General features: G+C 41.4%; 2 protein-coding genes across 2 annotated transcripts; one reads left to right on the top strand and one right to left on the bottom strand.

The window, feature by feature from the left end:
- Positions 1 to 7,031: 7,031 nt before the first annotated feature.
- Positions 7,032 to 11,755, top strand: LOC134671618 (inhibin beta chain). The gene is made up of 5 exons (XM_063529477.1): positions 7,032 to 7,041; positions 7,998 to 8,382; positions 8,916 to 9,177; positions 10,260 to 10,417; positions 10,935 to 11,755. Exons 1-4 carry the CDS (start codon positions 7,032 to 7,034, stop codon positions 10,404 to 10,406), a joined length of 804 nt encoding a protein of 267 aa, XP_063385547.1. The 3' UTR covers positions 10,407 to 10,417; positions 10,935 to 11,755.
- LOC134671617 (uncharacterized) lies at positions 10,524 to 24,751 on the bottom strand. Its single transcript, XM_063529476.1, has 3 exons — positions 24,107 to 24,751; positions 19,485 to 20,750; positions 10,524 to 10,616 (listed from the first exon to the last, which is right to left on the bottom strand). Exons 1-3 carry the CDS (start codon positions 24,749 to 24,751, stop codon positions 10,524 to 10,526), a joined length of 2,004 nt encoding a protein of 667 aa, XP_063385546.1.
- Positions 24,752 to 24,802: the final 51 nt, after the last annotated feature.

Raw genomic sequence — 24,802 nt, 5'->3', positions numbered from 1 at the left:
GATTGACAACTTCATACACGCGAGTAGCTCGTCTAGTTAGGTTTGTAAAACAAAAAATAAAATAAAACAGCATTATTCGTTGAGAGATGAAGAAAAGTGGAAATAAATCATCGTCTACATATTGTATAGAAGTATAGTTAAAACATTTCAACCTCATTTACAGCCTTTTAGTTTCCAAAATCACTTTTACCGGAGCTCTACAACATTTGAATGATATTATAGATCCTTCAACCCTTTAGAGTTTAGACTATGCGTCTATAAATAGGTATCTAAGTATCGGAACTAGAGATGGGTAACTACCCGGGTAAATACCCGCTCTCGGGTATTTACCCGGTATATACCCGGTATTTACCTACCCGCGGGTAAATACGCGGGTATTTTCGTTTTTCTTCTAAATTTGATGTGTTTTATGGTATGTGAGTAAAAATAAGATTAATTTAAATAATTTTTTATAATGTTACATAAAATGTATGTTCAAACTAATTACGAAAAGATTGATATGAGGTGAAGTTCGATTTTAGCATATCAGTCCAATTATGAAAATCGTGTAAAATCATTCCCTGGCTTCCGGAAATGTTTAAAAACGCTTTTGATATACATTAGAAAGATGAAAATAAAGACTACTTATGAATGATAATAAAAAAAAATTATGCAGTGTCACAACTTGGGAAGCTCATAAGTCAAATACAGTTAGTTTTAGGACAAAAATGTATATAACCTTTTTTGTAGGAAATTCTGTCTACTTTAGTTTGTACATACAACACTTTTCGATATTAATGACAGATTCCAAGAAATATGAAAAAAAACATCTTTACCCCCCTCCCCCCAACCACACCCCCCGCCGACCGAAGTTCGAATATGTATTATCAACGTATAAGTACGATAATTTACTCAAATCTAAAAAAATACTCTAATGACGGCCTTTTTTTAAATATTTATCAAAATAATACTTAAAATTCCTTAGTTACAACTGCAGGTTTCACTAAACCATTTAATTTGAAATGACACACAATAATTACAACCATTAACTCGGTTTATATCTCCAATTTAACACAAATCGACATGTGCAACAAGAAATGAATCTACCCGTCCATTTGGGTAGATACGGGTAAATACCGGGTAGATGGGTATTTACCTGGGTGGGTAAATTGGGTAAATACCCGCGACCCATCTCTAATCGGAACTATAGAATTGATACATCAATTTTAGCCTAGAAAAATTCTGTAAAATTATCGGAATAGATTTATTAAATATATGAGTAGAATATACAAAAGACATTAATAAGTTACATTAGGTACAGAAAAATTAAAAAGTAATCCTATACAAAAACTACACCCCTAGTGTAAATTTCATTCAATAGCGTGAGGTGACGTACGCGTTTCCGTTAAGCCTCATTTTGTATGGGATTATGAGATTCCAAAACGTCCCGTTGGCGCGCTGTTTAAAATCCCATACAACAAAATGAGACGTCCGTCACGCTATCGAATAAAATTTACACTAGGGTACAGTCACCTGCAATAATATGTTACTCTTCGAAGGCCGCAAATTATGTGACACGCTCTTATGGCTCTACAAATAAGATCGTGTCAGATATTTTTGCGGTCTTTGTTGTGTAACATATTATTGCAGGTGACTGTACAGTAGCCTGGAAAAGTATCTGTTTAATTCAGCTTTAAGTTGAGTAAAGAATAGCCGTTCGCGTAGTGCATTTTCGCCCTAATCGCTGAAAGCGTTTTATTACAATAGGTAGGGAAAGTGTATTAGATTGGTAACATGTGAGGCCGCGCGAGGTCAGCCCACTTAGGCCTTTCTTATGGCCTGCTGCTTAAGAATCCTATTACGAAAAATTCCCGCCATATAATTTATGTCCATACTCTGTGCGCGTAGCGCCCCTCACTACATACCTACTCGTAAAGTATATGATCGTGACGTCACGATAAGGTTGAAGCCGTCTTGAAGTATGGAAAATAAGAAAAAATCCGTTTCACTGTAAAATATTAAGCTACACGTACGTCAAATCATAAGCTACACGTACGATCTATATTTTTAATGAAATGTAAAAAATCTAATGGTATTTTTTTTTTGTTTTGGAAGTCATTAACTCATTAAGGATATTTTTTATCATTATGATATTACGCTATTACGCTATCACGCAAATTATGGCGCCCACACATTATCACTGATAAGCCAATGCCAACTTAACGTGGATGACCTCTATATCAAGGTTTCCTTGTTTCACTTTACCAAGAATACTTTCACGTGAAGTTTTAAACACGCTCTGAAAACGTTCCAGAATAACCCTCCGTCAGAAATTTGCGTGCCCGCTACCACATAGCTCCGTTACGATATGCAAAACGGCTCATACCGTGGTTTATTCCACCTAACTACCTGACTTATTATTCTGCATCTACTTATAGGAGCTTAGTAATGGTAAATAGAGTTATTTGGGTCATGTACGCGTATAGTTAGACCCTAATACTTATTAGTGTTGTGTTTCTGCCGGTGAGCGGTGAGTAAGGTTGCCAAAGCTCAACCAGGGTGCGAGGTGTTCGGATCATGTATCACCTCTGGAGTTGTAGGTATCCATAGGCTACGGTCACCGCTTACCGCCAGGCGGGCCATACGCTTGTTTGCCACCGACGTAGTATAAAAAAATGTTGTCCCTTCTATTCTTGACAGTTGAAGAGGAACCCATTTTGCGTGTGACTTTGAGGTCCCAATAATTTACAGTAGGCGATGGTGCCTATGTTGAAAAGTTTAAGGACCTATACTGCAAAACGTTGCACAATACACATGCGAATAGGTACCTAATTATCAAATCGTGTCGATCTAAAACGATCGGAGCGTGTTTTAATTTATCGCCACTCAACAGCGCGCTAAGCGGAAAACTTTTGAAAACTCAAAACCCCATACAAAATGACACTTAAAGCAAACTCGTCACGTCACGCTATCGAATGAAATTTACACCAGCAAGCCTATTATGGATCGCTTTATGCACGTGATAAAACAACTGCCACTTTTTAACTCTGCGGGATAGAAAGAGACGGACACCGTTTAATCACGCTGTCACGTAGACAAATACGACCATCATATCCGTACAGGGGTGCAGGAACGTTGCGTTATATGGGACATTAAAATTAATAATTTCAGTCTAATTCCGCATATTTGACACATTCAGGGCCCAGAACCTGACCACAAAACAGATAAGTACAGAAGTCAATCACATGTATGTACTTTACTTTTCATACCTACGCTCGGCGGTCGCTCTAGGGTTGCGATTGTTGCGAACTATGACTTATGCACAAAAAACTATCGTGGTAGTGGCACTCGTATCCATCGTATCGTATCTCGTATCTAGTTGTTTGATTTATTGTTGAGGATGAAACGGGAAGAATGGAAATATAAATTAATAATGACATTAATAACTCAAATAGTTCACTCAAGTAGTTCATTTTAATGTCATTGTTATATTACAGATTTGCCACAGAAAATATCTTGCGATGATTTCGAGTTTGGCGAAATGCACGATTATTATATTTTAAAGTGTAATAAATTCGCATTCTCATGTACAATGTAATAAATTCGCATACGCATTCTCTCTGAAACCACTGGTAGCTTAAAAAACGACAATTCACCGGTTAATGTTGAATTTAAACAACCGTCCACTGTACAGTTATAATAACTTTTTGTTTTGTTTCTCCATTATTGCACAAAGTTCACAGACGCATGTCTCAAGCGGATGGCACTCGCGCTCGCACTGGTTCCAACTGGTCCGAGATATCGTGTCCGTGAGCAGTGTCTATGTGTGCGTTGCTCGAGCGTGCTTTGTATGTAGATTGATTTCTGTACCTATCTCTTTTGTGACCTGACTGTCCAGTACACTATTCTCAGCGACTACGCGCTCCATACGGCGAAACCGTGGCTACGCGCTACGAGCGTAACCCATAGCACTTAGTGGCAATGAATAGAAAAACAGTCGATAGCCTGTGAATAATTCTAACATTCGACCCGCTAACGGCGCATTAATATTCCCTTGCTGAGGCGATATTTCCCGGTATTGTTGCAACACGGTCGATCGAGCTGCATTATTGAATGGGCTAATTCTGTCCGGCCATGGTGGTAAAAATCAAGGCTGTGCCATCGCTATGGCTGAGTAAGGCCTGAGTGGACGCTCTGACTGATTGTGAGTAAGGGCTGAGCGTGCATCGTGGCGTCGGGCTCACAATTGATTTGAGCAGCGTGCACTAAGGCCGCTCCTATAGGGACTTTTAGGGACCGTGCGCGTTGGAGGGTTTGCCATCTTGTGGCCTAAATCATCATCTTCCTCGCGTTGTCCCGGTATTTAAGCCACGGCTCATGGGAGCCTTGGGGTCCGCTTGACAACTTGCTTGCTCGCTTGGCCTGAATCGGAAACATAAATGTGTAATTGCCAAAGCATTAAGTGCTACCAAATACCGTTCTCGTATTTATGTTTTCTTGTGCATAGTAGGTTCTGCCATCTTGTGGGCAGCACTTCACATTTACGCTGTGCTGCCCGCTGTAGTTAATGCACGCTCCTATACGTTTGCATTTGTTTAAATGCACGCCGCACGCCCCGCCCCGCTGCACGCCCAACTCAAGCGTCCACTCAGGCCTTACACTAAGATAAGTGTAAGGTATTGCGATCATCGAAGATCGAAATAATATTATCTGCCTCAATAGCTCATGCATACGAATATTCAAACGATAGAGAGACCGATACCTACCGAATTACAATGTTCGATTCGGTTGAGAAAATCTATTTTATACACTTTCAAGGGTGGTTTCCAGAACTTAAATTTAAGTTATTTTTCAAAGACCTGTATTCCAATTACCTCCATTTTGAAGATAATCAATAATTTATTTTTATCTGATAAGGCCCTAACTGCTATGCGTTTTTACTAAGATAAGAAGCATCATATCATATTTTGTTCGTCTAGATTGACCGCCATTTTTCTTGATTTTCTTAATTATTTCGGCTCACTAAATATCTCAAAAAACGAGGTCAACTAAAATTAAATGCTCAAAATGAAATGAAGGTCATACATTGAAGTGTATGCCCGGTATGGCACCGCTCCCCCCATGCAGGACAAGTTTCTTCAGCACTCAACGACACGTGTCGCATAATCACCGGCTGTCTGAAACCCACTCCACTCAGCAAACTCTACCCCTTGGCGGGCATAGCGCCCCCGGAGACCCGCAGGGAGGTGGCCTGCGCTGTTGAAAAACTCAAACAAGAACAAGACCCAAGACACCCTCTCCACGGCCACAAGCTTCCACCGTCGCGACTAAAGAGCCGAAAAAGCTTCATGCGGTGCACTACCGCTATCAGTGTTTCGCCACCCGAAAACCGGCTGGCACAATGGCGAAGTACTCGCACCCCTCCCGATGACTACGTCCGTCCTGCCGAAACGCTCCCGGCTGGACATAAAGAACCATGGCCGATCTGGAAAGCCTTAAATAGGCTGCGTTCCCAAGTTGGCCGCAGCAAAGAGAACCTAGTAAGGTGGGGCGGCCTGAATGGCTCGGATACTCTATGCGTGTGTGGCACGGCTCCCCAAACAATGATACACATGCTGTCCTGCCCAGCGAACCCGCACACATGTTCCGTGCAAGATCTACGGGACGCAACAGACAGGGCATTAAGCGTCGCTACCTTCTGGTCCCGCTTAATATGAACGAAACCATCGACACGAGAAGAAGAAGAAGATTGAAGTGTATCTTTTACTCTTACACATTCACTTTGAGGGATGTTCCGAAAAGCGCGGGATCTCAGATTTAGGTCGCTATTTAAAATGTAAGCCTTGATTATGCTGTACCTACCTATGTTATAAGTGTTATTGCCTACAAGCTTTTATTGAACCGAAAATATTAATCCGCAGTTTTTAGTGCTCCATACAAAACTTTGTTGACGAGGCATTTATCACTTCACTTCACTTCACTTCACTTCACTCACTCACTCACTCACTCACCACTTCACTCACCACTCACTCACTCACTCACTTCACTCACTCACTCACTCACTCACTCACTTTTGTTTTGAAAAAAGGTGCATCGTAAAAATCAGTTTCAGTTATTTTTAGGCTCACCTGTATATTAATAGTTACTGAATGAGGAAAGAAACAAAAAGTAGCCTTTTCCGTTATTAATATTCACTAAGTTTGTTTACTATTCTAAGAATAATAATGACTAATAATAGAACTGCGAGCTTACACGTGTCTAAGATGCTCTTAACTTTAAGAGAAAAAGGCATAACTGATTTGAACTGTCCTAGTAACATAGGTCCTTGTCATAGTAAGGACGGAAATACAGTCAGCCCTCGATAACTCCAACCTCGATAAGGCGAAATCTTCCTTAACAACTTAAGACGAAATAAAATGCTGTACAAAGCCCAAAACCTACACTCGAAATATTTAACATCATTATCTAGTTAGTAATTTTCATTCGGTGTACCTTTTCAACTCGAAACCTCTTTATAAATGGCGAAAAAACCTACGTGTATGAAAATCTCTTAGTACCTAGATGCCCAATTGCCCAGTGAGCGACCGTAGTTCTGTAGAAAGCGACCAACTTTTTATTTTTGTTGTTAAAGTGATTTACACCCTAACTCAGTTGCTTTGGTCGGTTTCTGCATTGATAAAAAAATGAGTTGGTCAATTTCTGCATAACTACGGTCCTTTATAAGATGAAAAACCGTTAGCGATACCAACGAATTATTTTATTGAATATTTTTAAGAGGCTAATAGTGTATTTCGTAAGTCTCACTAATAAACTAAAATTATAAAAAGTTAACATTTTCCATTGAGCGTGTTATCGAGGTTCTACTGCAGCCAGTGTAATCAGACGAGGGGTCACAATGCACAGCGCTTTGATCGCCAGTCCGGTGGAAATATCCGGGTTACACACATTCGTTACACTAATGTATACGTGCCTATGGCTTTGATTGAACGGTCCATTATGACATTTGCACCCTTCTACTACCCCGGGGTTGACCCTTTAAGCCTGGAGTTACCATGGTTACCAGTACAATTTGATACTGGGTTAACGGTTTAACCGGTTAACCACGGGTTAATCGGATGGAGCATGTGGTACAAAGTTACCAAACATACATAGACTGATAAACACATTACGCTCTTTTGTATGGCACTGAAGGCGCGGTAAAAGGTTAATAGACTTGGAACAAGAAAAGTTTGCAGCGATTTTAATAGCTCACGTAGTGCAAGTGTTATTTACTTATACGTCATAATTTCATAGACGTTTGCCATTTAAAACAACACTTTGCAAATCAAAAATTGCATATCTCTGCAGACTTTTCTTGGTCTAACACTAGGTATCCTAATCAAACTTTAATACTGACTTAGTTTTCTTCTTCAACAGGACGTGAGGTGACCAGCAGCCGCTCCATATCGCCTGAAAATGGATCAGTATTTAAACAACAACTTTATATACCTTCTTATCTCAACAGCCGTGTACGTGGTTGTGACGTCTTAGCACTAGACATGCAACAATACTCCTTAAAACATTAGGATTTAAAAGTGTAAAGTAGGTTGTACGCTCGGCTAGCGCGAGCACGAATCGATTTGCTTGTTCGAGCGAGCGTGCCGAGCGAGCGAAGCGAGCGGGCAAGCGTAGTCCACAGCCAAGGGCGACCACCGAGCGTACCCTACCGGTCCCATCCCTTCCTTCCCTCGTCATAACCGCTGCACTATTATGAGTCATTTCGCTTTAGGTAGGGACTGTAGGGAAACGTAGGTTTAGGCTGTAAGCTTGAGAACTGTGAGAGTGTGGCTTATCTTGTTCAGCGCAACTGATTGAATTTTCCAAATGGCTGTGGACATATTTTTGTAGATGTGGGTTGTCAAGGTGTTTCAAGTAGTAGATCCCTGTCAAATAACTGGAAATGCCTTCAAAATCTACCTTCCAATCTGCCAAGAATGTCTCCACGGAGCTGAAAAGCTCCAATACTAACCCTTCTTAAGAATTTTTGCAAGCACTGGTAACCAGTTGTGCTGAGCAGTTCCCACTAATCAGTTCAGGCTTTGACCAAGTTTTCGAAGACCCTATTCTTGCAGGTGACATCCTAAACGGCCAGCGGCTGATCGAGTTCCGCCTGGGCCAGGAGGAGCGAGACGGCGACAGTCTCTCTGTCGCGTCCGCCGAGCTGCTGGTGCTGGCTGAAGCCGGCCCGCGGGCTCAGTACACGCTGTGGGCGTTCACCGTGAGCGGGAACGGCAGCGTGGGCGAGCTGGCGGGCGTCACGCGGCTCAAGGGCGGCTGGCAGCGGCTGGATGTCACGGCGGCTGCGAGGCGCTGGGCGGCGAAGGGCGCGCACCAGCCGCTCAGGCTACTGCTTGACTGCACTGGGTTAGTCCTTATCTAATGCCAGTTTCACACGAGGGCAGAGCTGTGGGGCAGAACCACAGAGGCAGAGGGCAGAGGAGTGGGGCCTACTGTTCTGCCCCACTGCTCTGCCCTCGTGTGAAACTGGCATTAGATTTAGACTCCCAAAGTGTGACATGCTAAAGTTTTATTCAACATCCCCAATAGTCCTCTATTTCTTCTTCTAAATTTTTACCCTAATAGGTATGAATAGCTTCATTCATTTACGTTACTGTTTTACGACATAATTGTCTAGCTGACTGTCTCACTGATATTGTGGTGTGTTGTGCTACTGTTTGGTTGCAGCAATGTATCTGTTTCTTCATAACTCTTGACCAGAGACAAGCACTTGAACACTCTGGACAGGGGCTGGAACTAATGGTAACATTCCATTTCTGATCGATGCACTACTGGTACTGAACGCATTGGTGTTATTATGTCAATTTCCATAGTAAAATGAACAGTAGTGCAGCTGTCTTTGGAAATGGACTGTAACCTTAATAGTGCATGTTTTACAGTGGGTGCACGGGCCGCGTGCGGCTGCGGCTGGGCGGCGGTCAGGCAGCGCGGCCGTTGCTCCGCCTCCGCCTGTCGCCGCCGCCGCCGCGCCGCCGCCGAGCGCTCGACTGCGACGCCAACTCGCACGGCCGCTGCTGCCGGCAGACATACTACGTGAGCTTCCGAGCGCTCGGCTGGGACGACTGGATAGTCGCGCCGGAGGGCTACTACGCGAACTATTGCCGCGGTGCTTGTGCACCCTTCCTTAATTACCACTCGCAGGTGAGAGAGAATTGCCACTCATCTACCACTTACTCGTAATTATGACAATTCGAAGTAAACTTGTTTGATTCTGCTCTGTGAGTCAAAATGCTAGACTTAATCCCAAGCTTACCCACCATTTACTACACAACCAGATAGTATCGGATGAAGTGTGACTTAAGTGACATAGGAACATTTTCGAAGTCCAGCCAGCCAGGTTCGCTAAAAGAATTGTCAACATTCCTTGCCCACCTTTTACAATTGTTTCAATCTGTTTAATTTATGCAAAATTAAAGACTGATAACTGATTACCTACATATGCAGTCAGCTTTTAAACAGGTAACGTCAGCGGAATCTTTCGTGTCGCCTCATTTTATAACTATGGTCGGGGACAAAGGCAGAAATCTCGCCAAAATTCAAAGGCTCAGCTGAAAAAGGTTGGGTAATGGTGACCCCTTGTGGAGTTATGACGATGATCAGTACCATTGGTGTGCAGGCAGTGGGGAGACACTCCTGACTTCGGTCAAACTCGGCTCCGTTCGGCTCAGCATTGCTCCGAGCCATTATTAGGGTTGGCACCACTTGACTTCCTTGTGCGTGCACGACCACAGATAAGATAATCACTTGAATTTTGACAACCCTAAATAGCCGAATCCTCACTTTCTTTGGACACGTTTCTCGACGTGGAGATGTGTCCATAGAGCGACTGGTAGTGCAGGGCAGAGTAGAAGGTACCCGAGCGCGAGGAAGGTCGCCCATGAGGTGGACGGACCAAATAAAGGCAGCAATGGACGGCCCCTTGCACGAATGCGCTAAACGCGCAGCCGTCAGGGAGGAGTGGAGGCGAGCCGTCAAACGTGTCACAAAGGGAGACTTCCAATGATGACCACGACCGCTCTGTCAAGAGTGTCCCGATCAAGAAGAAGAAGTAGCCGAAAGGGATAGTACTATATATTAGAAAGGGATAGCATGATTCGACCCTGAATCGCTCCCAAACTTCGGGTTTGTAGGAAGTCTCTTTGTAGGAAGTGTGATACTTTTGGAGCGTTGTTTCATCCGTTACTATTGGTGCTGACTGTACTATTATTTCTTCTGTGGTGCAGGTGGTGGAGGCGGCGCGGCTGGAGCGCGCAGCGTGCTGCGCGCCGGTGCGCTTCTCCGCGCTGTCGCTCATCTACTTCGGCGCCGACTCCAACATCGTCAAGCGCGACCTCCCCGAGATGGTCGTGGAGGAGTGCGACTGCCCGTAGCCACCAACACTGTAAGCTAACGACTTTTACATCAAACGAACGCTCATGAACCACACGCTCCGAGACGCTGACTCCGACAACAAATGACAACCGCTGCGTCGAATTTACACGCGTCACCTAGCGTGTTCCGTGTCCCTCTGTTAAGTGTCCCTTCTTGCCCGTGCCTCCCGCAGCTGCATTCCTCAACTCCGTGCTCACACCATCACTTCTCTGTGATATATTTACGACAAGGATGATGAAACTAATGACTGAATGTGCGAGGGTGTTAGAAAAAAGTGTCTATGGTATTGGCACATACCAGTTTCCTGTGGGCATCATAGTCACTGGTATTAGTTCCTGTTTAGTTAATGGCATACGACGTGACGGTCTGGGATTGTCAACTCTCATTGCGACCATGTTAAACAAATCCGCCAAGACGAGCAAAGCGAAGCGCAAGGGCACTACCTACCTTTTCTCGAATTAAGTTTTTCCAGATGTCAGTGTGCATAAGATATTGTAATTGTTTATTATATTAGTTTTTCCTTTCAGATGGTGTAACTGTGTGTGTTGGCGTGTGTACATAGTAGCGTCGCCACCGCCCGCCCCGCACCCGCGCCCGCGCCCGCGCCCGCGCCCGCTCGCGCTTCTGCCGCTCTCGACTCAGATTATCCGACTCGATTATAAATAATATTCTCGACATGTGTAATATTTTGTTCCTCGCGTTCGAAAGACTATATCCTAAACGAATAAAAATTAATGGTCGTCTACTCGCGAACTGGTTACATCGTGGGTGATGTACTGAGGGAATCTATAGTAATGTATTACGTTGGACCAAAGACGTATCTAAATCTATCTAGTATATTATAACAATTATAGAAGAAGAAGTCTTTGTTTTACACATGTAGTGCATTATATTCCATCATATTTTCATGGAAACGTACGAACGTCTTGCTATTTCAGACAATCTCGGTACAAAAAGTACTGCGGTTGACTGAAGTACCATGACAAATACGAACGTTTCCGAGAAAATACGACGGAAAATAATTGTGTACTACATCTGTATAGATTCTCTGAGTAAAAGCCCTTGCTATTGCACGTTACGCTTCTCTATCATGTTACATAGCTTCCCTATACAAATACCTACCGTTAAGTCAAATAGGCTTTCTGCGTGCAATCGCATCGGCGACGCGACGCGCTGCGCCGCGCCGTGACGCGCCGCGCACCCGCGACGTTCCGAGCGCGTGTGTAGACGCCCTAAATAATTTAATACGCCGTTTTCTTTCACCGTTTTGGTGATCGCTTGTAATTATTGTAAACTGTATTATAATAATTATTATAATTATAATAATAAATCAACTTTTTCATAATTATTACGTCTTCTTTTATTTACTCCGTCGACAATAGTTTACCTATTTACTAAGATATCATTAAATTGATGCCAATTAAAGATGTTTTGCAGATCATTCTCTTCAAACACAAATTAGACAATACTTGGAGCATACAATAGAAATACTCTTTTATAGCAATTCAACTCAAGCAGGGGTAAACAACAAGCGATCTTATCGCTAAAAAGTAATCTCTTCCAGCCATATTTTAGGTAGCATATGAATCACACTACCTATCCTTAAGGTGGGATCAAAACTTTGCGTGTGCAAACGACATGTGCAATCTTTATATTGCAATCATAAAAACGAAAACTTTAAAAAATATCTTCAGTTTATTAATATAAATTACTAAAAGACATAAACAGGAATATAAAACTAAAACTAACTACAATTAAAGTAACTAAAACTAAAAATTTAAAATACCTATCAGTTTAGGTAGGTGTAGGTACCTACTTACGTAAAAAAGTTGACTGAACTACGTCATCTTTTATGACAATATTTGCCAAGATGACAAAGAGAAAATAACAGAATCCTCCTAACGAACGAGAAAGTCGAGTAATAAAGCACACACTAGAAATAGTAAGTACCTAAGAATTTTCACAAACAAAATTCTTTAAAGCTGGGTAAAGGATGACTCACGCTAGACCGGGCCGTGTCCGGGCCGGAGCTTCCGGAGCTTCGTTTTCGCCCCGGAACGGCCCGGTCACGGTGGCGCTCCTGACAGCCCCTGTGTCGGCTCGCTCCGGCCCGCCCCGGTCCGGCCACGGCCCGGTCTTTAGTTACATTTATTACCATAACCATACTGAAAATGAATTAATTTTAAGTTACAAAACCTTATTAAGGTTGATAGGTACATATAAAGTACATAATCTTTTTAATCGCTCGGAAAACCGTTGCTTACATAAATGAATAAATATTATAGGATATTTTTACACAAATTGACTAAGCCCCACGGCCCACGGTAAGCTCAAGAAAGCTTGTGTTGACATAACATTGATTATCTACCTAACTAGTAATGGTAGGGTGGTAGGGTGACAACCTATTCATGCTACCATTACCAGGCCTATGGAACTCTCCGCGCGAGCTCGGATTTATACCTACGAATCTGCTCCCGTTCACGGTAGATAGGCAAGCCAGTTGGTTGCCACACGCGCTCACGTACGCACGTCACCGCGCGCCGCACTGTCAATTTTTACGATAGTTACAAGCTACGTAGTAGGTGCCTACCTAGTACCTACTATTGGATTTCTTTAATTAAACTCCTCCTCCTCCTTAGTCGTACACTCTTGCCAGAGTGGTCGTGGTTATGGGTTGTCCTTTTCTATGTTTATTGTGGCTGTTGCGATACTCCTCCATCTCTCTCTGTTTGTGGCACTCCGAGCAGCCTCAGTCAGGGAACATTTCGTCGTGGACTTTATGAGATCCGTCCACCTTGTAGGAGATCGGCCACGAGAACGTTGACCTTCCACTCTACCCTGCACTACCAACCGCTCCATCGACTTTTCGTTGCGGATGATATGTCCAAACATTTTCAGTATTCGCACTTGCACAATCGACGAAAGTCTTTGCTTAACATTTAACTCTTTTAGGATGGAGAGATTAGTACGGCGAGCCGTCCATTTTATTCTCAGCAACCGTCTCCAGCACCACATTTCAAGTGCGTCAATCTTCTTGCGATCTTTTTCACGGATTGTCCATGTTTCAGCTCCATACAAGAAAATTGGAAATACTAAACACCTCATGAGTCGAACCTTTGTGTTTTTGGTTATTCGGCGATCTTTCCATATTTTCGTGAGCTTCTCCACAGCTGATCGTGTTACAGCACAACGTCTTTTAATTTCTTGTTCACAATTTCCAGTATTTGTGATAGTGGATCCCAGGTAAACGTAACTCTGGACGACTTCGCAATTGGCTATGCTGTGTAAATCTGGTCGATTGTTATTCTTACGATCCACTATCATCATCTTCGTTTTGTCCCGATTTATGGTGAGACCAAAATCGGAACTGGTTGTTTCCAAAAGTAAAAGGAGCTGCTCACTTTCCGCCTTTGACGTCGCAAGAAGGGTGGTATCATCTGCATACCTCAGGTTAGATATCAATCGGCCGCCAATTGATATTCCTTTGTCCCACTTTTCTAAAACAATCCGCATGATGTATTCGGTGTATATATTAAATAAAAGAGGGGAAAGAATACAGCCCTGTCGAACACCAGCCTCGGTTTTGAAAATCCCCGAATCAATCCCATCCACACGAACTGCGGCTGTACTGTCTGTGTACAGTTTTTTAATAATGTAGACTAGGTGTTGTGGTACACCCATTTCCAGCAGCACTTCCCATAGCTTCCACCATTTAACGGTGTCAAAGGCCTTTCGGAAATCCACAAAGCAAATGAATAGCGGATTATTGAATTCTCGCGCTTTTTCTATGATCTGCCTTAGATTGAGGATCTGTTCCCGTGTTCCCTTTCCTTTGACAAATCCAGCTTGTTCTTGAGCAATTTCCTTACTTAATTAAACATGTAATGTTTATTATGTATGACAAATGTATAGTTTTAGATATCTATCTATTTGAAATAGGTAGCAAATTTTTAATTTATTTTGGTAAATGTTTATTTTAACGACAGTAAGTTAACTTTACACCGGAAAGTGCCTACTCATTTTTGCTCTGGTTAACTTATAATTGCCTGTATACCCTCCCTTCCCTTATAGTTACCTGTATTCATGGGGTTTCTATTATTTTTCTTTATTGTGTAACATTAATCTCTATCTGGTTTTAAATTACACGAAGTTTTAAAACTAATACTTGCTGGGATCATTGCGCGGCTTATAAAACGGCGTAAACACTACGGTTACTGCAGGGACATGTGACCTTTTAAAATGACTATTTCGCAAACACTAACGTATAATTGGAATATGAAGTATAATTTAAGATTTAGCTTTCCTTTTATTTCATTCCGCTGTTTAAGTAGGTATTTATTTATCATTTCTAAGCGTCAGCAACCCTAGCGTTGTGCCGGTGCGCGCGGTGCGAGGAGCGGCGCGTTGAAGGTCACTCCATTGTATTTTTGTGTAGGTATCAAAACGGTAGGTATTTGCGTTTTGTTTGAGAGATAAGTATCTGTTCGTAAGAACTATTATATAATCTGTGCCATTACTAGATAAGTACTTAAAAAGTTTCCACTTCCACGGTAGAGCATAAGTAAAAAGTATTTTTTGCAGTAAATTAAATAAAATAACAATAACCAGTTTTAGAGTTTTTTTTTTTTACTATAAAAAATACTTTAAATATAAACCTATTACCTTTAAACCTACCTATACCTAACAATTGTATTTTCACCACACCAGCTCGGAAAGGCTTACTTTGCACTTCAAAAACTGATAGCAAAGTTGCATTTTATCCACATGTGAGGCAAAGTAAACAAATGCAAATTTTGAGTTGTTTTCTTATGTTTGCTGGTAGAATTGACTTTTAAATTATGACTTTGGATGATAAATATTTAATAACATTCATTTGGATTTGATTTGGTTTGATTTTGTTTGATATTTTACATTTAATATTTGCTTTGGATTGGTGTGGTGAATTTTGTGTTTCACTCGGGGGCAAATTTTGTTTAACCCTCGTGCTTTGAAAACCTCGCAACGCTCAAGATTCCATTTTTCGAACCACTCGCTACGCTCGTGGTTCAATTTTGGAATCTTTCGCTTGCTCGGGTATCAATATTAGCACGAGCGGTTAAACAACAACTTTGCCCTCTTGTAAAACAAATAACTATTTTCTCAATAAATTATTCTTATTCTTGTTGATTATCATTTATACTGGTAGTGCAGTTCCGCAAGAGATTCAAACCATAATATTATCGACCCGACCGCAGTATTCTATATGCTTAGTCATCTCTTAAATGTAGGCAGACTCACAATAAAACATGGACATAAAAGAGTCTGCAGCGTCCATCTACTTCGTAGGGCTGCCAACACCGAGATATGATTAAAACTTGTGTTAAAACGGATACCTACCTATGTCCTCTCTAGCCTCAAATGCCTATGGTGATGATTACCAAAAGTCATGCGTAAAAAATATTTATTTTAGGCTACAAAACTAAAACTTATAAGTCAGAGCTGCATATCAAAGCGGGGTGGATTTTACGGTACAATTACGTACATTTCCTTAGTTAATTTTATGGTTTAACTCATCTTCCTCATCACCTCATCATCTCGGTTTAATTTTTCAAGTTTCAAATCACCGGGCCGTGTCCGAGCCGGAGCTTCCGGCGCATCGTTTTCTATGGAAAGCATCACGTGATCGCCTGTCATGTCATAGAAAAATAAGCGCCGGAAGCTCCGGCCTGGACACGGCCCGGTCTAGCGTGAGTCATCCTTTAATGTTAGTATTTATGACTCACGACAGTTTAAATTCGAAAATTTTCTGTTTAAATAAAATATACAATAATATCGTCGTTAGTTTTGACAGCCCTGCACTAAGGTACGATTGAGACGCTCCGATTTATCAGTCGCAGTCGTCGTGCGTGCGATCGATGTCCGGAGACAACGCGGCGCCGATCTGTCGCGGGGTGGTAAGTAGCTCTTGGATAATACTTACGATTTATTTCCGTATTCTTTTTTTATTTTTTATTTATTTAACAGAACACAAAGTACAGTGTTACCTATAATTAAAGTTTCGCCATGTGCGCCGTTTGGCGATGCGCTCAACTAAACTAAAAACAACAATAGTACTTAGGTAGGTAATAGATATCAACAACACACAACTGCCTGCCAGCCTGTAATAAACCCTATTTCGACGCAATACGTACCTACTATCGTTCGGTAAGTACTTGCGCCGCACGGCTCGCTTCATTTCGAACTTCAAGATATTCACAAGAGACGACACTACTACGTACTGGACCTATTCTAGATACGTTATAGTTTAGATATCAACTAGTTCTCTTTTGCAGCGCAATTCGGGCAACCAATGTCACTTTTACGTTAGATAGAGTAAGATATCTATTAGATGTGAATTAGATCTCTAAGTCATATCCTGTGGAAATCGTTCAAGAGTATCTCCAGAATCGCGCAAATGTCAAATTTGACAGGTTAGATCTTAAACGTTATCGTATCTTGGTGATGTCTAATAGATGTCTATTTCAAAATCCGAATCGAGCCCTTAACCTCCTCCTATTACTTAATCGTGATGATGATGATGACCGCAAAAATCGAGGTTCGCATATTTCGGGTATCTTTCTCTGTCTTACTCCTTGATTGGAGACTCCAATTTCGAGTAAAAGAGAAAGATCGTCGCAATTTGCGAATTTCGATTTTCGCAGTAAGGCCTCTGACGTCACCAGATTTTACGAGAACCTTCTCCTGTATGGTGTAGCCCGCGTACAAATTTTGTAAGTACACATTCTATAATCTGGTTTGTACCTACTATTATTTTAAAGGTTTAAATTCAAAAACAAAACCAGCGCTTCTGGGTTTCAGGACGTTGACAAATCATATCTATAACAAATGTATAACCTAAAATAAAACCATTGAAACGCATTAAATCGCGTATATTGAATTCATCCCGATGTTTCATGTAGTAGGTGTGTGTGTATTAGTTTTATTTCATGAGTAACTATCGCGGTAACCGAAGACAATATTAAATTTATAACCTGTTATTAAAATCAGAATATGCTTCCATGATAATATCCAATTTCTCAACATTTGTAAGACTTGGCAACTACATACCACAGGGGCCCGGCGCCCGCCAGACTGTCTGCCGTCGAACAAACAGTATTCGGAGATAATGCACCCCCCCCCCCCTTGTAGATTGTAGAGGGGAGCTTTTTAATGATCACTGTTTACTATTTATTGTTGGTAGTGGTGTGCGCGTGTATGAGTGGCAAATTTTTAGTACACCAAGGTGCAAATTCACATGGGATTCATTTATGAAGTGGGCATGTACTTTTACAGCTCCATTCTTGACTTGGGTACCTAAGTAATTAATATCTGGGAGATCGAGCTTTGCTCGGAAAACATACCACGTGTCCCAAAATTCAACGATAAGCTGGCACCAGAAGATGGACCTGCTTATGACTACTCGAGGAAAAATAATAAAAAATATATATCTCAATTTATTATAGAATTACAAGAAAATTTTTTTTTGTTAAGTATGTTTCCTCGAATAGTCATGAGCAGGTCCATCTTCTGGTGCCACCTTATCGTTGAATTTTGGGACACGTTGTATAAATCGTGTTTTCCCAGAGATAAGACCTAGCTAGATCGATTTTTCGCCCCCGTAAACTCCCATATAGCAATTTTCATCGAAATCGTTAGAGCCGTTTCCGAGATCCCCGAAATATATACTTATACATATAAATACATAAATATACACAAATTGCTCGTTTAAAGGTATATAGCATAGGATAACACATTAGCATTAAAGTTCGCCTAGCAACAGTATTTTTAACAAACGGAAGCCTAATGAAATAACGAACCGGAGCGACCTTTAGAATATATTTAGGGCTACGTGAAGTACGTGATGAACGCTGCTAGCTACTCTGCATGCCTAATTTAAGGGCTTCAGCTATGTTTCCTATGATGTACATAAGAATAAAATATATAATAAATCGTTCCTAAAAAAAACGTACCTACCTCAAAAAAACACAGAGCAAATTTTCTATTAAAAGCAAGTTACGTAAACACCTCTCTAACTCGCTTAAAGATAAATGATCCGCATTTTACTTGTATTCTTGGGTACATAACATAATATAACATATTTATTTATACAGGGTGCTTCCTGTAACAGGAGCAATAAATTAAACTAAAGGCGCTGTACTCCTCAAACTGACCAACATTTGTTTAGCAACTATAAAAAATTATGAATCCTTTAGACTTCCTCTTTTTCATACAAAATAAATATTCTGATTTAAACTTTCACGATTATTAAACATTATCAAACTGCACAACGGGACTTAATCGCGTATTTAAGTTTTAAGATTTACCTCCGACGTTTCGAGGACGGCGTTGTCCCCGTGGTCTCGGAGAAGACTGGCTCAAGTTGACATCAACATCTTCTAGCCGCGCGAGTTTTTCGAACTACCCGCACTTGGTCTTGTTTATCAGTTTGAACGTTTTGCGCACTAGGGATGTCACTCTGTCGACACACAACACTAACGATATTCGATTTATCGACTGTCGATATTCGTTTCCGCTTACATTTACTAATGACTGGATTCCATGTGGATGAGATCTTAAAACCCTCGTCCCGATTAAAATTGCAATGTTTTTTGATTTCAATGGCTTCCCGCACTTTTCTACTGTAGAAATGGCGATCCGTGGAGAGGATTTTAGGGTTATGCAGCTCAATCCAGTGGTTTGGTCCTGACTCCAGCAAATGCTCAGCCACCGCAGACTTGTTGACCTGACGATTTTTGACAGCTGCGATATGTTCCTTAACTCTTTCTGCTATGGTGCGCTTAGTTTCTCCGATATAGGAACTACCACAACTGCAATCTATTTTATAAACGCCAGGTGACTGGAACGGAATAACGTCCTTCGGTGACCTTAGGCTCCCTGCTACTTTGGATAAAGGTGTGTACACCGTCTTTATAGAGTACTTTCCAAGTACTGTGCCAACTTTATCCGTTACCCCCTTTTACATACGGCAAAAATGCCGGCTGTCTGGAGACATCAGGACGTTTCCGCCTTGCCTTTCGTCTGGGTTGCCACTTTTTTACCTTGTACCCGTTCCTCCTTAGTACCTCCTGAATATGCGACATCTCGCTCTCTAAATATTCAGGGTCACACAGATCATGTGCTCTGTTTACTAGCGAGGTAACCACCGATTGTAAGTGACGAGGATGGTGGTGAGAAAGGGCGTTCAAATACCTGTCAGTGTGTGTAGGTTTCCTATAAACAGTATGAGTTAGGGTTCCGTCCACTCGACCAATCACGTTCACGTCCAAAAACGGCAAACTGCGCTGTGATTCCAATTCATACGTGAACTTCGTCTTCGGATGAATTGAATTTAGATATCGGAGTAGTTGCTCCACCTCCTGCTTCCCACCCTTCATAATACAGAAAACATCATCCACATAGCGCTTCCACAACTTCACCGCCCAAGGCTGCAAGTTTATACTGGCTTCGATATGCTCCATCCAGATATTTGCCAAAACCGGTGCTACAGGGCTACCCATGGCTACCCCATCAATCTGGAGGTAATGCTTTCCACAATACAAAAAGTAGCTTCCTTCCAAGCAGTTCCTCAGCAACACCATTACTGACTCCGATATACCCTCATCGCTCAGTTTCCTTCTGACTACTTCTAGACATTCTTTAACGGGAACATTGGTGAAGAGCGACTCAACGTCAAAGCTCACCATTACCTCATCTGGTTCCAGCGTTATTCCCTTGAGAATATCTATAAAGTGACGAGAGTCCTTCACAAAAGACGACGTACTACCCACAAGCGGCTGCAACACCGACGCAACATGCTTTGCAAGATCGTAAGTGGGAGAAGAGATTTGACTCACGATAGGCCGCAAAGGCACATTCCTTTTATGTACTTTTGGCAATCCGTACAGTTTAGGTGGCAGTACGATCTTGGGTTTGTACAACCGATCGAACACGTCTTCTTCGAACAACTCCCTGTTGTCTTTGATGACAGCCCTAATGCGACGAGAGACCCTAGCTGTAGGGTTGTACGAAACAGGCTTGTATACGAGACTGTCATCCAGTAAGTGCCGTATTTTGCTGTCATAATCCGTTGAGTTCATCACTACAGTGGCGTTTCCCTTGTCAGCCTTAAGAACCAGGATGTCCTCATTTTCCTTTAGATCCCTAAGGGCTGATCGCTCCTCCGCAGTGGTATTACTCTTTGGAAGTTTGGCTTTCCTTAGAATAACGGCAACATCCTGTCTTAACTCTTCCGCGTCGCACGACGGCACCTTGTTACGCGTTATAGCCTCCTCAACACCACAGATCACAGTCTCATACGGAACCCTCTTAGGCGTCATTGCAAAATTTAAGCCTTTTTTCAGTACGCTAACAGTTGCATTATCCAGTGTAGCACTCGATAAATTCACAACTGTGGTGGTAGTTTTGTCCCCATGATGATCACTTGTACTCACGTTTCTCCCATATCGATAAAGCAGTCTGTCATATTTCTTATCATGCACATCACTACTAGACTTAGAAATACGATCCGCTTGTTCAAAGGTTATCCGATCGAGTAAATCAAAATCATCACGTGATAACACTGCACTACACATACAATGCACCTCGTACAACTCACACTGCACTTTGTTCAAGTCTGAATAATTGTTTCTTATCCCACCAAAAACATAAATGTAAAAAAGGAGAGCCAAGTTCAATACAAAAATTATGCTTGGCTGTGGGGCTCGCCGCAAAAAGAATGGAGATCTAAATGAGTGCCACTGCCAAGTTCTATGCAAAATCCAAATATGTATTTATAGGAACAAAATAACATTATTATAAACAAGTATTAAACTCTATTTCTTTGCTTTATTGGATACCTATAACAATTGCTGTTATTTAAAAAAATGTGAGATCTTAAAGTAGGTTAGATTTGACTTGGCCAGTTTTCATTATATCAATCATTTTATATTATATTGTAATTCTGATAAAACCTGGCCAAGCCAAATCTAACCTCTTTTAAGATCTCACATTTTTTTAAATAACAGCAATTGTTATAGGTATCCAATAAAGCAAAGAAATAGAGTTTAATACTTGTTTATAATAATGTTATTTTGTTCCTATAAATACATATTTGGATTTTGCATAGAACTTGGCAGTGGCACTCATTTAGATCTCCATTCTTTTTGCGGCGAGCCCCACAGCCAAGCATAATTTTTGTATTGAACTTGGCTCTCCTTTTTTACATTTATGTTTTTGGTGGGATATCAATACTTTTTGTAAAGAAAACTAGGCAGGTATTGAGATTTAATGTTTTTTCTTGTGTTTCCGCTGTATGGTTTTTACTTCTGTTCTTTGTATAATTATGTGGTGCCGCGCGCCGCCGACGACACACCGTTGGCCGGTTGTTTAGAGCGTATTACAAGTTTTTTGTATGGGGATACCACTTATTTTTTGACTTAACTTTATTTTAATATAACAAATATAATAATACATATATTGGGGTAGTTTCAAATATCTGCTTGTAACGGTTCCAACGCTACAATAAAAAAATATTTTTTTGTATGGGGACCCCCCCTATTTTTTAACTTTTTTTTATTTTTAGATTTTTCCCTACGCTTACACACAATAACCGAGCTGGATTCCAAATTTCATCCTTCTAGGTCATCTGGAAGTAGGTTAGGTTTAGGTACTTATATGTCAGTCCCAATAAAAAATGGTTTTTTTTGTATGGGGACCCCCCCTATTTTTAAACTATATTTTATTTTTAGATTTTTTCCTACGGTTACACACAATAACCAAGCTGGATTCCAAATTTCATCCTTCTAGGTCATCTGGAAGTAGGTTAGGTTTAGGTACTTATATGTCAGTCCCAATAAAAAGTGGTTTTTTTGTATGGGGACCCCCCCTATTTTTTAACTTTCTTTTATTTTTAGATTTTTTCCTACGGTTACACACAATAACCAAGCTGGATTCCAAATTTCATCCTTCTAGGTCATCTGGAAGTAGGTTAGGTTTAGGTACTATAAGTCATAAGTCAGTCTTAAAATTTACGACTTTTTGACCTTCATACCTTTATAACCGTTTGAGCTAGCTTCATGAAATTTGGGCTTCTAGATATCCTTATGGATATAATTAAACACACGTAGTTTTATGTGTTTACGTCAAAGATGTTTTGAGTTATAGAAGGGTCAAAAGTGGCACCAAGTGGTTCGTGTAATATTACACTCGGCGCTGGCTAGCCAGTTCCTTTGCTTGAACTTGGCTTGACACGCTGCCGCGTGTCTAGATTAGCAGTTATAATAATATAATGCTATAAAGTGCAACATAGGTACCTGATACCAGTTCCTATTGGTTAAATTTCTTTAGAATAAACATATAATTATATAATATAGCATAGTACTAGATATAAGATTGTATTTAAGTATGTTACCTGTTAACAAATATTCCATCGGCGTCACAGTTATCTGACCAGTTTTGAACTTTGTTGCAAGGAGATAAAGCCTAACGACTGCTCGGGTAAGTGTACTGCCGATAGTACCTACTTATACCTTACACAGTAGATTAAGGAAGATTGTTGAGTGCTACCGTTCGCCAACAAACTGTCATGCAGTTTGGCGAAAAAATATGTGTAATGGATTACTGTGTATTTTTTATTGAGTAAATAAATTAAAAAAAAAAAAAAGACGGATGCTAGCAGCCCTTAGAATATTTGCAGAAAACGGTATGTCCCTACGCGATTTTATCCTAACACACGTAGGTAGTAAGTCCGAATCGCGACACTTAATTAAAAATGACAACGACGTTATTATTCGCACTCGTTTCCTACGCAAATATCCCAGACGTTTTATTTTATTTGCTAATTCCGGCCCGTACCGGTTTGCAAAACACTGATTTAAACTTTCACGATTATTAAACATTATCAAACTGCACAACGGGACTTAATCGCGTATTTAAGTTTTAAGATTTACCTCCGACGTTTCGAGGACGGCGTTGTCCCCGTGGTCTCGGAGAAGACTGGCTCAAGTTGACATCAACATCTTCTAGCCGCGCGAGTTTTTCGAACTACCCGCACTTGGTCTTGTTTATCAGTTTGAACGTTTTGCGCACTAGGGATGTCACTCTGTCGACACACAACACTAACGATATTCGATTTATCGACTGTCGATATTCGTTTCCGCTTACATTTACTAATGACTGGATTCCATGTGGATGAGATCTTAAAACCCTCGTCCCGATTAAAATTGCAATGTTTTTTGATTTCAATGGCTACCCGCACTTTTCTACTGTAGAAATGGCGATCCGTGGAGAGGATTTTAGGGTTATGCAGCTCAATCCAGTGGTTTGGTCCTGACTCCAGCAAATGCTCAGCCACCGCAGACTTGTTGACCTGACGATTTTTGACAGCTGCGATATGTTCCTTAACTCTTTCTGCTATGGTGCGCTTAGTTTCTCCGATATAGGAACTACCACAACTGCAATCTATTTTATAAACGCCAGGTGACTGGAACGGAATAACGTCCTTCGGTGACCTTAGGCTCCCTGCTACTTTGGATAAAGGTGTGTACACCGTCTTTATAGAGTACTTTCCAAGTACTGTGCCAACTTTATCCGTTACCCCTTTTACATACGGCAAAAATGCCGGCTGTCTGGAGACATCAGGACGTTTCCGCCTTGCCTTTCGTCTGGGTTGCCACTTTTTTACCTTGTACCCGTTCCTCCTTAGTACCTCCTGAATATGCGACATCTCGCTCTCTAAATATTCAGGGTCACACAGATCATGTGCTCTGTTTACTAGCGAGGTAACCACCGATTGTAAGTGACGAGGATGGTGGTGAGAAAGGGCGTTCAAATACCTGTCAGTGTGTGTAGGTTTCCTATAAACAGTATGAGTTAGGGTTCCGTCCACTCGACCAATCACTTTCACGTCCAAAAACGGCAAACTGCGCTGTGATTCCAATTCATACGTGAACTTCGTCTTCGGATGAATTGAATTTAGATATCGGAGTAGTTGCTCCACCTCCTGCTTCCCACCCTTCATAATACAGAAAACATCATCCACATAGCGCTTCCACAACTTCACCGCCCAAGGCTGCAAGTTTATACTGGCTTCGATATGCTCCATCCAGATATTTGCCAAAACCGGTGCTACAGGGCTACCCATGGCTACCCCATCAATCTGGAGGTAATGCTTTCCACAATACAAAAAGTAGCTTCCTTCCAAGCAGTTCCTCAGCAACACCATTACTGACTCCGATATACCCTCATCGCTCAGTTTCCTTCTGACTACTTCTAGACATTCTTTAACGGGAACATTGGTGAAGAGCGACTCAACGTCAAAGCTCACCATTACCTCATCTGGTTCCAGCGTTATTCCCTTGAGAATATCTATAAAGTGACG

The sequence above is a fragment of the Cydia fagiglandana genome, chromosome 15, assembly GCF_963556715.1.
Source record: "Cydia fagiglandana chromosome 15, ilCydFagi1.1, whole genome shotgun sequence".
Classification (NCBI taxonomy): Eukaryota; Metazoa; Arthropoda; class Insecta; order Lepidoptera; family Tortricidae; genus Cydia; species Cydia fagiglandana.
Note: the sequence above shows the minus strand (reverse complement) of the source record. Positions and strands in the feature narration are given on the sequence as shown.

Coding starts and splice junctions, on each gene's coding strand:
- LOC134671618 (XM_063529477.1), top strand. Junction 8,383..8,915: donor CTACTGCTTGACTGCACTGG/GTTAGTCCTTAT, acceptor CATGTTTTACAG/TGGGTGCACGGGCCGCGTGC. Junction 9,178..10,259: donor TCCTTAATTACCACTCGCAG/GTGAGAGAGAAT, acceptor TCTGTGGTGCAG/GTGGTGGAGGCGGCGCGGCT.
- LOC134671617 (XM_063529476.1), bottom strand. CDS start 24,751: ATGGTGAGCTTTGACGTTGAGTCGCTCTTCACCAATGTTCCCGTTAAA. Junction 20,751..24,106: donor TAAGGAGGAACGGGTACAAG/GTAAAAAAGTGG, acceptor ATGACGCCTAAG/AGGGTTCCGTATGAGACTGT. Junction 10,617..19,484: donor TAAGGAGGAACGGGTACAAG/GTAAAAAAGTGG, acceptor AATATATCACAG/AGAAGTGATGGTGTGAGCAC.